Source organism: Leptonychotes weddellii, chromosome 3 (genome assembly GCF_054177405.1).
Source record: "Leptonychotes weddellii isolate Sample4059 chromosome 3, ASM5417740v2, whole genome shotgun sequence".
In the NCBI taxonomy this organism is placed as follows: Eukaryota; Metazoa; Chordata; class Mammalia; order Carnivora; family Phocidae; genus Leptonychotes; species Leptonychotes weddellii.
The window spans coordinates 19,057,582-19,074,467 of NC_138371.1; the positions used below are offsets into that span (position 1 = coordinate 19,057,582).

General features: G+C 39.3%; 1 protein-coding gene across 1 annotated transcript; it reads left to right on the forward strand.

Annotated features, from left to right (window-relative positions):
* Positions 1 to 40: 40 nt before the first annotated feature.
* PECR (peroxisomal trans-2-enoyl-CoA reductase) lies at positions 41 to 16,567 on the forward strand. The gene is made up of 6 exons (XM_081813651.1): positions 41 to 267; positions 1,405 to 1,538; positions 2,088 to 2,253; positions 8,691 to 8,772; positions 13,760 to 13,856; positions 15,275 to 16,567. The coding sequence occupies exons 1-6, from the start codon at positions 144 to 146 to the stop codon at positions 15,443 to 15,445; spliced, it is 774 nt and encodes a 257-aa protein (XP_081669777.1). The 5' UTR covers positions 41 to 143; the 3' UTR covers positions 15,446 to 16,567.
* The last annotated feature ends 319 nt before the right edge of the window (positions 16,568 to 16,886 follow it).

The window sequence follows — 16,886 nt, forward strand, 5'->3', positions numbered from 1 at the left end:
GGGGAGAGGCGAGGCGGGGCGGGGCGACGGGACGGGGCGGGGCCCCGGCGGTCACGTGGGCAGGTCCTTGGCCCCCCGCGCACCCCGCAGGCCGCTGAGACTCAGTGACCACTGCGCTTCCGGGACTCAGGCCCTCGTCCGACATGAATACTCACGGCGAGTGGAAGAGCTTTCTGGCGCCCGGCTTGCTGCAGGACAAACTGGCCATCGTCACTGGCGGGGCCACGGGTATCGGAAAAGCCATCGCGACAGAGCTCCTGCAGCTGGGTACGTGAGCAGCCCCCCCTGGGTCAGGCTACCTAGATCCAGGGGTCCGCAGAGACACACGCTGGTGTGACGTGGGGTCGGGACCCGGGAGATATTAGGCAGGGCTGGGAGACGTGGACTTGCCAAGCCAAGATTCTGTACATATGGGCGACATTGAAACCGCGGGGGAAAAGGAAGAGTTCTTTCTGAGAAATGCTGGAGACGCGTTGAAAGATGAAACCACTGTTTGTAAACTAAAGGGAAGACTAGAATCAAAAATAACGTGCTCGAGGTAGGGAACAAGGAGACCTGTGGAAACATGCTATGGAATTCTTTATAGTTGTGTTTAAAATGAATCCATCCTATGTGTATTACCTAATGAGAAAAACGCGGGAAGACTTAATATTTTTCTCTTTATCACTCGTTTATTTAATTATATCATCATTGCCATTTCTGGTTCTGACTTTTCTGCTCATTATGGGTTGTATTTACCTGCTCCTTTACATGACTGCTAGACATTTGAATTTTACCTTGTAGAACGCTGGTTATTTTTATATTCATTTAAATATTCTTGAGTTTTGTTCTGTGTTAATTGCATCACAGAGGTTGTTACTTCTGTTCTTAAGTAACTTGGAAGCAGTTTGATACTTTATATGTTAAATGTTGACCTGAATGGCCTTTCATCCAGGGCTAATTTTGCTTCACTACTGAGGCCATACCCTTCAGAGTATTTTACCCAGTGCCCCTTCAAACAAGGTTTTGCCTGGTTGGAATACTATTTCCAGTGCTATCTTGGCCTCCCTGGACTCCCAACTTCATCTCTTCCTGGGGGTCGGAAAGGGTTCCTCCTCCTCCTCCCTGTGCTGGAATGATCACAGGGCTCATGTTGTTTGTCTCCATTCTCTGAGATCGCTGTGCCATGCTATGCCATGTCCAGTGCCTGAAAACCATCCTGCATTATACTTTGACCAGTTTTTTAGTTGTTTTTGTCTGGAGGGTAAACTCAGTTATTGATGGTCCATCTTAACCAGAGGCAGAAGTCCTGATTCATCTTTTTTATGGGTACACATGAAACACTTCCTGACCTTTTTTTTTTTTTTTTAATTTGGACAACCAGTGAAAGCATATTTACTTATTCTTGGACTGTTTTCTTTTCAGGGTGTAATGTGGTGATTGCATCTCGTAACTTTGATAGATTAAAATCTGTTGCAGATGAACTGAAGGCCAGCCTGCCCCCCACCAACCAGGCTCAGGTCACTCCCATAAAATGCAACATCCGCAAAGAAGAGGAGGTAATGCAAAAATGTCTGTATCATTTATTCATTCATTTTATTTGAGTGGTACCTAAACCTGTGCTTCAGATGTTCCTATGGTGGCTGTCTTGGATGAGGTTAACTAGAAGCAGATCCTGTAAAAGAAATTCTTTTGCTAATGATTTATTGAGTGTATTACCTCCTGGGGGAGGGGACGGAAAGGAACAAGGAAGCTAAGCAAGGATGTGGTCTCAGCGAGATTACTTTTTGTGCCTTTCCCCCTTCAAGTCATTTCTTTTCTCTCTTTTTTTTTAAAATATTTTATTTTTAAGTAGTCAGTCATCTGTACACTCAATATGGGGCTCGAACTCACACCCCCAAGATCAAGAGTCACATGCTGTACCAACTGAACCAGACAGGTGCCCCTTTTAAGTCATTTCTTAGTGTTAATTTTAACCTGATTTCAGTTACTGTTACTGACACCATTTACTGTGACAGACTGCAAATTCTTTCTTCTCCTACAGTAAGCTGTCAGTCCAAGTAGCAAGTTAGGTTATTAACCAGTTTACTTTTAACATTTTTCTTTAGGTGAACAATTTGGTCAAATCCACCTTAGATATTTATGGTAAGATCAATTTTTTGGTAAACAACGGAGGAGGCCAGTTCATGTCTCCTGCAGAACACATTAGTGCAAAGGGATGGCATGCTGTGATTGAGACCAACCTGACAGGCACCTTCTACATGTGCAAAGCAGGCGAGTATGATCAATAACCCAAAAAGTCAAGATTCTTTATTTAAAGATCATAGAGAATCTTTTTTTTCTTTAAAGATTTTATTTATTTGACAGAGAGAAAGACCACATAAGCAGGGGGAGTGGGAAAGGGAGAAGCAGGCTCCCCGCTGAGTAGGGAGCCTGATGCCAGACTCCATCTCAGGACCCTGAGATCATGACCTGAGGCGGAAGCAGAGGCTTAACCGACTGAGCCACCTAGGCGCCCCTAGATCATAGAGAATCTTCAAAGAGAATTGTTAGGGGCTCAGAAACTCCATGTTAGCAGCATTTACTACCCTGATTTACTTGCATACAACACAGAAATGTAAATTGTTGCATTTCTGGATACTAATTTGACAATATTTGTGAAATATGGGTATGGTTTGATCTTATAATTTTATTTCTAGGAATTTATCATGAGAAAATTATTATGAATCTGTACAAAGATACAGCTACAAAGTTGTTCCTGAAATTAAAAAAAAAACTCTCACACTTAGTTTTAAAGAAATGAATCTGTTAAATCTGTTGTAAGGGCCTTTTCATTAACTTGTCAAATCTTCAGGGAGAATGCCAGACAGAGTCCACATTCTTTCTGACTAACAACTAATTAGCATGCATGCATATCATTGGATTGAAAGTTATATTTCATAGGTGGTCATATTCAACTCCTGAGGTTGAGTAACTCAAGGTTTTGTTAAAAACTATCAAAGACATTTTTATGATGAAAACCACAGAATGAGTGTAATTCCAACCCAAAGGGTCTTCACCCTAATATGGATTAGGCTTTATATTCTTAATATCTCTAAGTCAAAATCTTGCAGACATTCCCAGCTTTCAACTTTATTTAACTAGTAGTATAAAGCTTTATATTCGTTGTGGCTGGCTGTTTCAGTGTAGAGACGATTGCAAAAACAGGAACTTAAGGGCGCCTGGGTGGCTCAGTTGGTTAAGTGACTGCCTTTGGCTCAGGTCATGATCCTGGAGTCCCTGGATCGAGTCCCGTATCGGGCTCCCTGCTCGGCAGGGAGTCTGCTTCTCCCTCTGACCCTCCCCCCTCTCATGTGCTCTCTCTCATTCTCTCTCTCTCAAATAAATAAATAAATAAAATCTTAAAAAAAAAAACAAAACAGGAACTTAAATAACATAGTTTGTTTCTCCCTGACATAAAAAGTCCAGGTAGATAGAGATAACGTGGTAGTTCCATAATCATTAAGGACTGTGATGTTGTGATTTGTAATGAGTATATATTTTGGTCTGTCTCTGGTTCCTGGTTCATAGTTCCCAAGGCTCTTGGAATTTCTTGAGCAATAAGAGCAATGGGAGAATCTTTTGTTATAATATTTGGTCTCTTGTCTTAATTCCTGAAAAGGCTTCAGGGCCACACAGGTGAAATGGGTGTCTGTTATTCATAACAAGTCCTGTTCAACCACAACTGAGTTTATGTTAATGAGGTGACTTTTGGAAATCCTGTAAAGATGGGTATGGGCTAGTTGGTAGGGAACCAACCTTGGTGAGAGTTGGACCTCAGTCTTACCTACTGATTTCTGGGCAAGGGAGAGTGGGCTAAAAGTTGACTCAGTCACCGGTGCCAGTGATTTAATCAGTCAGGACTACATACTGAGGCCTCCATAAAAACATAAAAGGAGGGGCGCCTGGGTGGCTCAGTCGGTTAAGCGACTGCCTTCGGCTCAGGTCATGATCCTGGAGTCCCGGGATCGAGTCCCGCATCGGGCTCCCTGCTCGGCAGGGAGTCTGCTTCTCCCTCTGACCCTCCTCCCTCTCATTCTCTCTGTTTCAAATAAATAAATAAAATCTTTAAAAAAACATAAAAGGACAGGGTTGGTAAATCAGAACACTTTCACATGACACCCTGCCAAGTCTCAAGCTCCACAGAGGCAGAAGCTTCTTTGTTCAGGACATTGCCCAGTGTATTGATTCATATCCCCTAACATCTTTTTTTTTTTTAAGATTTTATTTATTTGACAGAGAGAGACACAGTGAGAGAGGGAACACAAGCAGGGGGAGTGGGAGAGGGAGAAGCAGGCTTCCTGCCGAGCAGGGAGCCCAATGTGGGGCTCGATCCCAGGACTGTAGGATCATGACCTGAGCTGAAGGCAGACGCCCAGCCGACTGAGCCACCCAGGTGCCCCTCCCCTAACATCTTTTATAACAAACTGTAATCTAGTGAGGAATCTAGTTTCTTGAGTTCTATGAGCCACAATAGCAAATTAAGCAAATCCAAGGAAAGGTTCATGGGAACCTCTGATTTATAGCCCATTGGTCAGAAGCACAGGTAACAAGCTGGACTTGTGATTGGCATCTGAGACGACCTCACATATCTTGAAGAAATATTCCCATGATAGCCCTGGAAGTGTCAGGGGAAAAACACAAAGATGACTTCAGAGTTCTTTTTTTTTTTTTTTTTTTAAGATTTTATTTATTTATTTGACAGAGAGAGACACAGCAAGAGAGAGAATGCAAGCAAGGGGAGTGGGAGAGGGAGAAGGAGGCTTCCCGATGAGCAGGGAGCCCGATGTGGGGTTTGATCCCAGGACCCTGGGATTATGACCTGAGCTGAAGGCAGATGCTTAACGACTGAGCCACCCAGGCACCCCTGATTTCAGAGTTCTAACATAGAGTACTATTTAACCAGAAGCAGAAAGTCTGTGTAGGGTAATTTAAATAAACTTACTTCTTTTTCTTTTTTTATAGGTTTTTCTTTTTTAGATATTTGATATGGCACATAGTTATTTATTTTCATTTCCAAACTTTTCTGGGCTATTCATGACCTTTTATTCTTTTTTTTTTTTTTTAAAGATTTTATTTATTTATTTGAGAGAGAGAGAAAGAGAGAGAGCACATGAGAGGGGGGAGGGTCAGAGGGAGAAGCAGACTCCCTGCCGAGCAGGGAGCCCGATACGGGACTCGATCCAGGGACTCCAGGATCATGACCTGAGCCGAAGGCAGTTGCTTAACCAACTGAGTCACCCAGGTGCCCCATGACCTTTTATTCTTTCAGATGAATTTTATATTTAGGTTTTTCCCTCAAAAATGCTGGTGGGGAATTTGATTGGAATTGTGTTCAACCTATCAATAATTTGACAATATGTTGAAATATTATCTCTGTACCATGGCACATCTTTCTATTAATGGATTCTTATTTTATATTTTTTGGCAAAGGTCTGTGGTTTTCGTCATGTAAATCTTTTTTTTTTTTTTTTTTTTAAGTAGGCTCCATGCTGGTCATGGAGCCCAACACAGGGCTTGAACTCATGACCCTGAGATAAAGACCTGAGCCAAAATCAAGAGTCAGATGCTTAACTGACTGAGCCACCCAGGAGCCCCTCTCATATTTTTTTTACTAAGGTTATACCTAGATATTTTGGATGACTCCTTCTATTTTTTTTTTTTTTAAGATTTTGTTTGTTTATTTGAGAAAGACAGAAAGAGCATGAGCAGGGGGAGGGGCAGAAGGAGAGGGAGAAGCAGACTCCCCGCTGAGCAGGGAACCTGATGTGGGGCTTGATCCCAGGACCCTGGGATCATGACCTGAGCTGTAGGCAGATGCTTAACTGACTGAGCTACCCAGGCACCCTGACTCCTGCTTTTTTAAATGGGCTCTGTCCCCAATTATTTTCAGCTGGATTATTGTTGGTTTATGGAAGAATTATTTTTTCAAATTGATCTTGTAGCTTTATCTAGTAATTTGTATCTTTATCTAACAGTTTTTGAAATTAGTCTTTCAGGTGTTTTAGCTATACAATCATGTTGTCTAAAAATAAATAATGTATTTCATTGAGTCAAAGATACAGTCAATGTATCTTTGGTGAAATGCACCATCATTTTATATACTACTAAGAAAGTACAAACAGTGTTATTTGTATCTTAAGAAGCCACCAACTGCAAAACATATCCCAGTTTCATGTGAAATGTGAAAATAATATGAAAGAATTGTCTTAGAGCCCCAAAATACTATATTTTATGTCTTCTTTTCTAGTGGCTTTACCTCCTTTTTCTGTTATATATTATGAATTGGTAAGAAATTCACTGGAAAGCACTGGTAAGAAATTCACTGGAAAGCATTAAGTAATACTGGGAACACGTTCTTATTTTTGTCTAAGGTTTTAATAGGAATAGGTCTTGCATTGTTCTCTGGCCTTTACATTCTAAAAATTAGATTTCTATTGAAATGAGTCTTGAGGGTACATATCTGACATTGTCTTGATTTGTATGAATAGAGTTGATGGCAATATCAATTGGGCTTCGAAAAGGATAAAATACCTAAAGAATGAGGGACAGCTGGGGTGGCTTAGTCAGTTGAGCATCTGACTCTTTATTTCGGCTCAGGTAATGAGCTCTCATGAGATCGAGTCCTGTGTAGGGTTCTGCGCAGGGTGTGGAACCTGCTCAAGAGTCTCTCTCCCTCTCCCTCTGCCCCTCTGCCCACCCCACCCCCCACCCCCACTCCTGCTCTCTCCCCGTAGAAAAAAAAGAATTGAAAAGAAAATATTTAAAGAATTAAGTTAACAAAAGAAGGATAAGACTTGTATCTAAAAACTACAAAATATTGCTGACAGAAATGAAAGAAGATCAAAAACTAAATGGAAAAACATTCAGTGTTTATGAATTGGAAGACTCGATATGGTTAAGATGGTAGTTCTTCCCAAATTGATATGTAGGTTCAATGCAGTCCCTGTTATTTTTGCAAAAATTGACCAGCAGATCCTAAAATACATGTGGAAGTGCAAAGGACTCAGCATAGCCAAAACAGTTTGGCAAAACAGGAAAGTTGGAGGACTTATACTTCTTGGTTTCAAGACATCGTGGTACTGGCAGAAGGATAGTTGTATAGATCTTTTGGACAAATTTGAGAGTCCAGAAATAAACCCTTACAGTTGGGTCAAACCCTTACATTTATGATTTTTGCCAAAGGGGCCAAGGCAGTTCTATGGGGAAATGATAGTGTTTTCAGCAGATGGTGCAGGTACAATTGGATATCCACATGCAAAAAGTAAAATTGTATAACTTTTAGAAGCAAATAAAGGACAAAATCTTTATGACCTTGGCTTCAGCAAAGAGTCCTGAGATACACCATCCATCATACCAGGCACAAAGTAAAGAAAATGGTAAATGTGACTTCATCAAAATGAAATACTTCAAAGACAACACTTCAAAAGACAACATTAAGAAAATGAAAAGATAAGCCATAGACTGGGAGAAATCACATATCTGATAAAGGACTTGTATCCAGAATATAAAAAGAACTCTTATAATTCAATATTAAGAAAACAAACCAATTAAAAAATGGGCAAAAGATTTGAATAGATATTTTACCAAAGAAGACATATGAGTGGCTAATAAGTACATCAGAAGATTCTCAGCACCATTAGACATTAGTCATTCGGGACATGCATATCAAAACCTCAGTGAAATATCACTTCATACCCACTAGAATGGCTATAATAAAAAAGTCGGGCAATAATAGTATGGAGAAACTGGAACCCTCATGCTTTTCTGGTAGATGTAAAATAGTGGAGACACCGGAAAATAGTTTGGCAGTTTCTTAAAAAGTTAAACATACAATTGCCATATTACCCAGCAGTTCTATCCCTAAGCATCTACCCAAGAGAAATAAAAACATATGTCCAGGGGCGCCTGGGTCAGTTAAGTGTCTGACTTCAGCTCAGGTCATGATCCCAGGGTCCTGGGATTGAGCCCTGTGTCGGGCTCCCTGGGAGTCTGCTTCTCACTCTCTTCTGACCCTCTCCCCTGCTCGTGAGCTTGTTCTCTCTCTCTCTCTCTCACTCTCTCTCTCTCAAATAAATAAATATCTAAAAAAAAAAAATATGTCCACACAACAGTTTGTATTCATAATCAACCACCAGTGGAAACAATCCAAACGTTCATCTGCTGGTTAATAGATAAATGAAATATGGCATATCTATTCACTGGAATACTATTCGGCAATAAAAAGTTAACTATTGATACATGTTACCACATGGATGAACCTCACAAACATTATTCTAAGTAAAAGAAGCCAGACACAAAAGACCACATATTGTGTGATTTCATTTATATGAAATGTTCAGAAAAGGCAAATTTATATAAACGGAAAGTAGATGAGGGTTTGCATGGGGATGGCTTGGGCTGCAGATGGGCACAAAGGAACATTTTGGGGGTGATGGAGTATTCTAAAACTGGATTGTGATAGTGGTTGCATGACTGTATATTTATTAAAAATCATTAAATTGTACACATAAAGTGGATGAGTTTCATGATATGTCAATTATATTCAATCAGGCTTTTTATAAAAAGGAAATGTAAATTAAAAATTTTAAAATAGCAAGCAAGATGCTGGGACAGTGGATGAGAAGAGAGGACACTATTTCATATGATTGTTATTGGTCTGTTTCCTACAGTTTACAACTCCTGGATGAAAGAGCATGGAGGATCTATTGTCAATATTATTATCCTTACTAGAAATGGATTTCCAGGATTTGTGTAAGCATACTTAATGTATATGTATTTTTTTCCTATGTCTTTGGGTTTGTCCTCTGAATAGGGGGAGTAGGGTGGAGAAAATCTCATAAGTCACAATCCTTAATCCTGTAATGAGTTTCGATCTCAATATTTAGCATTGCCCTTTATTTGAACTTTAAAAATGTACTTCTAAAACATTACCAGGCATATTAGGCTTTCCAGATTTACCAAGAAAATAAAACAGGAGGCCCTATTAATTTTTTATTATAAGTCTGTCCCAAATATCGCATGGGGCATATTTATGCTAAAGTTTTTTTATTGTTTATCTGAAATTCAAATTTAACTGAATGTCCTATATTTTATCCAGTAACCCTAATCCAGATGTCACTAAACTGGTCATCATTGTCTGGAGAGAGCTTTTTTATTAACGTGTGGAAATGCAACGAATTTAGATTAATTTAGATTTGAATACTGTGAATATACCTCTTCAATTTTAGACAGAACTGCTAAATTGTTACTCCATAACGGAGTTTGACATATTTGACTCTTATTCTGATTTTGGTAAATTTTTATGTTGGAAATAGATTAAAAAAAAAAGTCAATCAGTGAACTAATTTAGCCTACTGGTTCAGTAGATTCTTTCATAATAATCTAAATGGGCATCCACATAGAACAAAGAGAAAAACAGTGTGCCAGGAAGCTACTTGAAAACCGCACGTTTAGCTGTTAAAAAGTCTGATTTACAAAAAATTCATTTTGCTGATTTCTTTCATATCTTTTATAAGTTCTGATTCCTTCCTTTTTTGTTAATTAAAATTTTTTTTAAATTTTCCAACATAGAATATTTCTTCTTATGAAATAGACCTATCTGAGCATTATAAAAACAAAGCATGCTAGTTTTTACATATATATAAAACTGCATAAGGTACAAAGTCAAGTGCTGTATACCTTCTCATCCCAGAGATAACCTGTTAACCAAGTAAGACAGTGACCTGAATTCCTTTATTAGTAATATGTAATCTGTAATCTGCAGGGTGATATTTTGGCACTGCATGAATATCTTATTTGTCATTGTGATTTTTGCAAACATTGTTGATTCTTACCTGAATCACTTACTACATTAGGGTGAGAAGATGTTGATTTTTCTGGTTTCATAATTGCTTCTGTATTTATTAGCTGATATTCTTCCATAAAAAGACTTCTCTGCAACAGCCATTCCTTCTTTCTCTATATATTTATTATTATCATTATTATTATTAAATTTTTTGGTATACCACTATTATGGACTTACAGATTTCAAATTCCTTTTTTCAAACACATGTAATAGCTCAAACTTAATAGAAATTTGTATTGTTTCTACATTTTGCATTACAAATAATTCTGCAGTGAATAACACTGTACATATTTGTTTCATATTTGTGGAGTTATATCTGCAGGGTAGATCCTGGAAGTTGGATTGCTGGGTGAAGGTGAAGGGTAAATGCATACTTTTAGGTATTTTCCAACCAGCAAAGTATGAGAGTACCTGTTCCCCAGAGCCTGACCCAAAATATGTGTTGTCAACTTCTGGACAACTCAGATGGTCAAGAAATGGTATTCTCAGTGGAGCATCTTTTGATTTGTTGAAAGGCTATCTGGATAGCTTATGTGTATGTTTGAGTCGTATTGCTGTCTTGGCACGTTTTCTCTTAATATTTTCTGAGGCTAGTCTGTTTTCCATTACATCTATGCAGGGGAGTTTGGTCTGAGCTGCTGATCTTTTGGGTCATTGTCAATAATTATGAGGGCAGGGGCATCTGGGTGGCTCATTCGGTTAAGCGTCTGCCTTGGGCTCAGGTCATGATCCCAGGGTCTTGGGATCGAGCCCTGCATTGGGCTCCCTGCTCAGTGGAGAGCCTGCTTCTCCCTCTCCCTCTGCCTGCTGCTCTGCCTATCTGTGCTCGCTCTCTATGTCTCTGTCAAATAAATAAATAAAATCTTAAAAAAAAAAATAATTATGAGGGCAAAAGATAAGTCAAAAAAGCAACTCACGTCTCCCATGGACAGACAGTTTGTAACTCAAATGCCATCAGTAGGTGAATGACTAAACACACTGTGGTATATCTATATAACAGACTACTACTTGGAAATAAGATTAATGAATTATTAACTCATGCAACAACATGGATGAATCTCAAAATAATTATTCTAAGTGAAAGAGGCCTGATGAATAAGAGCGTATATTGTATGATTTTATGTGTTTAAGTTGTAGAAGCATTAAAAACATTGGTTAGTGCTATATTCACCGAAGAGTTGTGCATCCTTCTGCCTCCTGTTTATAAATTAGAGGAAGAAAATGAAGCAATGTGACAGCCTTCAAGACAGTTTATCACTCATATTACTCATCTGTTCCTGAACAGATTGTAAGAGATTTTAAATCACGTCTGATACAGAAATAAGGCCTTAGTACTTCAGGAAATTGGTCATTGAAAGAACAAATGTGAGACCTGTCATGGAAATGGTAACATATAATCTCAGTCAACTCACAGTTCAAATAAATGTCAGTTCCTCTGGGCTTTTCCTTTAGAAGAAGAGTGACTGGGACAGCACGTCATGTGACCTAGTCATCACTCCAAAGCTGGATTGTCTAGCATCTATTCTGTTCCCCATTTTCACTTCCTGGAAAGGGAGTCTTTACAAACCCCGATGGTCCATTCAGGCTTCTCATCCACCTGGACCTCCTAGGACCTTCAGAACAAAGCACTGGATAAGCTGTAAGTCTCTGTGGATTTGGGTGAACTCTTTGCTTTTTTCTTCACAAATGTCACAGTTTTTTTGTTTTTTTGGGGGGGGTTATTATAGTTGTTGTTATTGTTGTTTTTTATCCTCAGAGATAAGCTGGTTAGGATGTGCTGTTTTGGGATCCAGAGGAACTTCTTTCAGTTCTCGTATAACTTTCTGCAGAGCTGAATACCATGGAGGAAGACCGCATCCTTCTTTCCTTAACTGGGAAGGATGGAGAGCGGGGGCCTCAGGCTCTCACACCTGTTGCAGATGCTCTTGACCTCCACTAGCAATTTCACTTCTGACATCACAGCCTTCTCTGTCACCTTCTCTGGTAGATCTTTGAGTATGGAAATGTAGTCTGAACATGCTGTTATGTTTGCATTAAGTTTCTACTGAATGTCCTTCTCTTCAACTGTGAAGCTTGAGAAAACTATGTAGGGGAGGAAAAAGAATTTTCCCTCTACCCTTCTGAGTTCTTAGTTGAGATCCCTGTAATAAAAGACAAATTAACAAGACCATAACAAACAACTTTATTCATATGTATACATCATGTATATATGGGAAATACCCAGGGGAAAATGAGTAGCTTCCTTGAGTGGCTTAGAACTCAGACTGAACCACTATCTTAGTAAGGAAAGGGGAGGGGAGATGGAGGCCTCGTAGAGGAGAGTAAGTGATGTTTAGGAAAGATGCATGGGTCCCTTGGAAGAATAGATGGGAGGTATGGTAGTTTGTGACAGAGTGTGTCTGGGTTGTGGTGTCGACTTCTAGTCTTTATATTGTGACCAGAGGCAATCTTCCCTGATAGATGAAACCCTTGGGAGGGGATTTATGGCAATTGAGTTCCTTTTGGTGGAACCCATTCTATCTTTAGGGAGATAAAGGAGTTCAGAGAAAGCTTCTCCCTGCATTTGCTATTTTTCAAGTGCCTATAGCTCAAAATAATATATCAAAACAGCATATTTTGGGTGGCACGTCCTGAGCTCCTACCATCATATTTTGGAGTGGCATATTCTGTTGCCCTTCATGTGCCTCTTGCTCATGTTCAACAAACTGGTTCAGATGCTGAAATTCAGTAATTTCTGTCTCTGGTTTTCCACTTCTGTCTCTCAGTTCTAGTGGCTTTCTCTCTTGGGCGATTACCAGTTTCTGAACGTCTGCCACTTGCTTCTTCAGGGGCTCAACATAACTGCTGAGCCTTTTCCTATGATGAGAGGCAGGACCTCATGTGATGGCCCTGGTGATCGGGGCGCTGAGTGCAAGGGGACAAACACCTCTAGGTCCTCCTCACAGAAAAGGGTCAGGGCTTGATTGCGCTTCTACATAAGCATGTCTGTTCCTGCCCCTTCCTCTTGCTCCTCGTGTTGTGGAGAAGCCTGGCAATTTCCATTATCCTTCCCAGCTGAGTGTTGCTTTGGGGCCCCTCTTAGCATTGGTGGCGGTAGGCAGGGCAAGGGAACGTGTCCTGTAGATAACCCAGGACCGCTGGATGCAGTAGCAACAGAAGTGGCCACATCTGATGGTGATGGGGTTACTTGGGTAATTCTGACAAAATAGTTGGCTTCTGCCTGGAGTCTCACCAGGGTTGCTGCGGCCAACACTAGGACAGAGATGGGTGTTCTTCAAGAAGGTTGGGCTCTGTAGGTCTTCTCTAGTGAGAAGTGGATATGACCCCAGATCTCACATACTTGGTGCCAAGGACCTTATAATTAGAAATTCTAAGCCACAGTGTATCTGTACCTTGTGCATAAGACCCCCTCTAGATGCAGACCTAACTATTTTGAACTTGCTATCTGGAAATGTATTAAAATTTACTTCAACTTTGGTGTGTCTAGAAATTCTATTGATACTATTTTTAGCCCAATATATGAATTTCTTATCCCTTATCATCTAAAATTGATTTAAAAAATAACCACACTTGTAACCCTCAAAATTACCAACTTCTTACTTTTTCTACATAATAAAAGATCTTCAAAATATTTCTCTTATGGTCATGGTGTTTTGGAGGATCTTACGTGTGCCTGTAACATAAGATTTGTTTGACTCTCAGATAGCTGTGTTTTGGCTTTAACATTGAAGGACCCACTTCTTTCCCACTGTTCAGACAAGGACTCCAAAAGACAGACTCAACAAGAGTATGTCTGTGGGGATCTGACAGGTCACTGACATACCTGTCAGTTTGGTTAACGAGAGAAACATTCAGTGGAAGCTGATTATAATTTTTATGTTTTGTCGTTTAAAGGCATAGTGGAGCTGCCAGAGCAGGGGTTTACAACCTCACCAAATCCTTAGCTGTGGAATGGGCCAGCAGTGGAATAAGGATCAACTGTGTTGCCCCTGTAGGTAACTGTTTCGTATGAAAGCTGTTGACAAATTGTGCTTTTCTGATTCCATTTGTATTGTCGATGGAGGTATTTGTTAATATGCATGCATACTAAAAAAGATTGGCTTTTAAAAATAGATAAAATTGGAAAGAAGTATGCTTTGATTTACAACTAGATTGTCAAGAAGGTTACATTAAGCCAATGATTCTCAATCTTGACAATATATTAGAATTATCGATGAAATGTTTAAAAAATATTGATATGTAAGCTTGACTCCAAACTATGGAGTCTAGGTGTTGCTATTTTTTTAAAAGCCACCCAGGAAATTCAAATGCATAGTGAAGATTGAGAACCACTGCTTTAGAGAATGAATATTTGCCAGATTATTTTGTTATTTCTTGGTGTATCATTAATGCTTCATTAGGAGAGAGAGAAAAAAACTAAGGTCTAATTCTAGTTAAAGATTGATTAGAAGTGAAGAGAAAATATCTTGGCAACATACTTGAAAGCTAGTAAAAGCTAAATAAAAGAATTCCCAAACAATTAAAATTTTAGTTTATTTATATTGGATTCAAATATTTTATCTGTGATTTCACCATAATGAAAACATTTCATTTTCTAAGTCTCATGGAACCACAGCCCAGGCTTCTGTCATAAAGCAGAGAAGCCGGTGGAAGCTAGAATAGACTCCCGTATCCCCCTTTTCCTACTAAAGTGCCCCTCTGATCTATTCATTTAATTATGTTTTTGGAAAACACATCTTTTCAGGAAAAATGTAGGGCTTGGCTGGCTATTAAGAGAGAAGAGGTCACAAAATGAGCATTCAGAGAATCCATTTGTAATCGTGGTTGAGGATATTGAGAAAAATTAATATTAGAAATGTTGACTTTTCGGGGCACCTGGGTAGCTCAGTCATTAAGCATCTGCCTTCAGCTCAGGTCATGATCCCAGGGTCCTGGGATCGAGCCCTGCATCAGGCTCCCTGTTCAGCGGGAAGCCTGCTTCTCCCTCTCCCACTCCCTCTGCTTGTGTTCCCTCTCTCGCTGTGTCTCTGTCAAATAAATAAATAAAACCTTTAAAAAAAAAAGAAATGTTGACTTTTCTTTTTTTTTTTTTTAAAGATTTTATTTATTTGAGAGAGAGAGAGACAGAAAGAAACAGCATGAGAGGGGAGAGGGTCAGAGGGAGAAGCAGGCTCCCCACTGAGCCGGGAGCCCGATGTGGGACTCGATCCTGGGACTCCAGGATCATGAACTGAGCCGAAGGCAGTCGCTTAACCAACTGAGCCACCCAGGCACCCGAAATGTTGACTTTTCTAATTAAACTTAAGCCACTACTTTTTGGCATTGGTCAATGACTGCCTTGATGTCTTCATGATTTTAAAATTTAGTTTTATGTACTTTATTTTGTTCTTTTTTTATTCTCAAACTTAGGGAGTTATTTATTCCCCAACTGCTTTTGACAACTATGGTCCTTTGGCAAAAAACTTATTTGGAAATTGCTTTAGGAGAATCCCAGCGAAGCGAATTGGAGTTCCTGAGGAGGTAATGTATATTTCTAACATCGGTTCCAATTGCTTTCATTTATACTTTGGAAAATTGTAACATTTGATGTCCTTTTTACACAATCTGGTTGGCTGATAGAGATGAGCATCCCATTGCCACCAGCCCATTCCCCTTGCACTTTCTGGCTCTGTGCCTTATACACTCAGAGCAGTCTTTATCCAGAACTGAATGCAGTGTGAATTAAGAACAGCATGGTTTTATTTCACTGCACTTTTCAGCTATGTTATTTTATCACATGGCCTTTGTTGGTACACAGGACCCTAAGTCAAATCAGGTGATGATGGCTATGTGAAGTTCCATACTTGATTTCTGTAAGGTGACCAGATTTAAGTATGTAGAAATCAGTAGCTTTCCTAAAGGCCAGCAATATCCGTCTTAAAATACAATGAAAAAAGGATACCTTTTCTACAATACTAATAAAAATGGAAATACCTGGCATAAACTTAGCTCTGAATGACAAGAAATTTATTCCTGAAGCACAGAAAAAAAAGAATAAGTAGAAACATGTCATATTCCTCAATGGAGAGAATCGATTTTATTAAAATCAAGTTTCCCTTTGTTTGATGACAGAGGGTAGCTACGCTTGTACTGAGCATAGCATAACATAGAGTTGTGAGATATTATGTTGTACACTTGAAACTAATGTAATATCGTATGTCAACTGTATTTTAATTTAAAAAATAATACAAAATAAAAATAAATAATGCCATGTTTCCCTAAACTAATGCATACATTTAATATAGTTTGGGAATTAAACACACTGGTTCTAAAGTTTGTCTAGAAAAATATTAATGCAAAACCAGCCAAAAAATGTTTTGAAAAAGAATAATTGGGGGGGGGGATTTGACCTTTCCAATATCAAAATACATTATAATGCTATACTTATTTAGGATATCTGGTGCTGGCACTGAAATAGAATAAATTTAGTGGAACAGGATGCACTCCTATATCAGTACCATGTATATATGAGGAGTTTAATAGGATAAAGTAGCATTTCAAATCTGTGAGGAAAGATTGGCCATTTAGCATAAATCTTATGGAAATTAGCTGTTTAATTAGAAATAAATTAGGCCTCCTATCTCATGCCACATACAAAATAATTTTCAGATATGTTAAAGTGCTAAATGTAAAGGCAAAACCATAAAACTCTTTTTTTTTTTTTTTAAAGATTCCATTTATTTATTTGAGAGAGCACATGAGAGGGGGGAGGGTCAGAGGGAGAAGCAGGCTCCCCGCCGAGCAGGGAGCCCGATGCGGGACTCGATCCCGGGACTCCAGGATCATGACCTGAGCCGAAGGCAGTCGCCCAACCAACTGAGCCACCCAGGCGCCCAAAACCATAAAACTCTTAAAAGAAAATGTTTTCTAATTTCTAAACTAGCTTTCGTTGGCATTTTGATGTCTTTCCAGAAATTTACTAGGCATACCCCAAAAGACCCGTATTTACTGACCTTTTTACAAATTGGGATTCTACTCTATG

What these genes read in the sequence shown, in the direction of transcription:
- PECR (XM_081813651.1), top strand. Translation starts at nt 144, where the DNA reads ATGAATACTCACGGCGAGTGGAAGAGCTTTCTGGCGCCCGGCTTGCTG. An exon ending in GACAGAGCTCCTGCAGCTGG is followed by an intron (nt 268 to 1,404) that starts GTACGTGAGCAG and finishes TTTTCTTTTCAG; the next exon opens with GGTGTAATGTGGTGATTGCA. An exon ending in AATGGATTTCCAGGATTTGT is followed by an intron (nt 8,773 to 13,759) that starts GTAAGCATACTT and finishes TGTCGTTTAAAG; the next exon opens with GCATAGTGGAGCTGCCAGAG.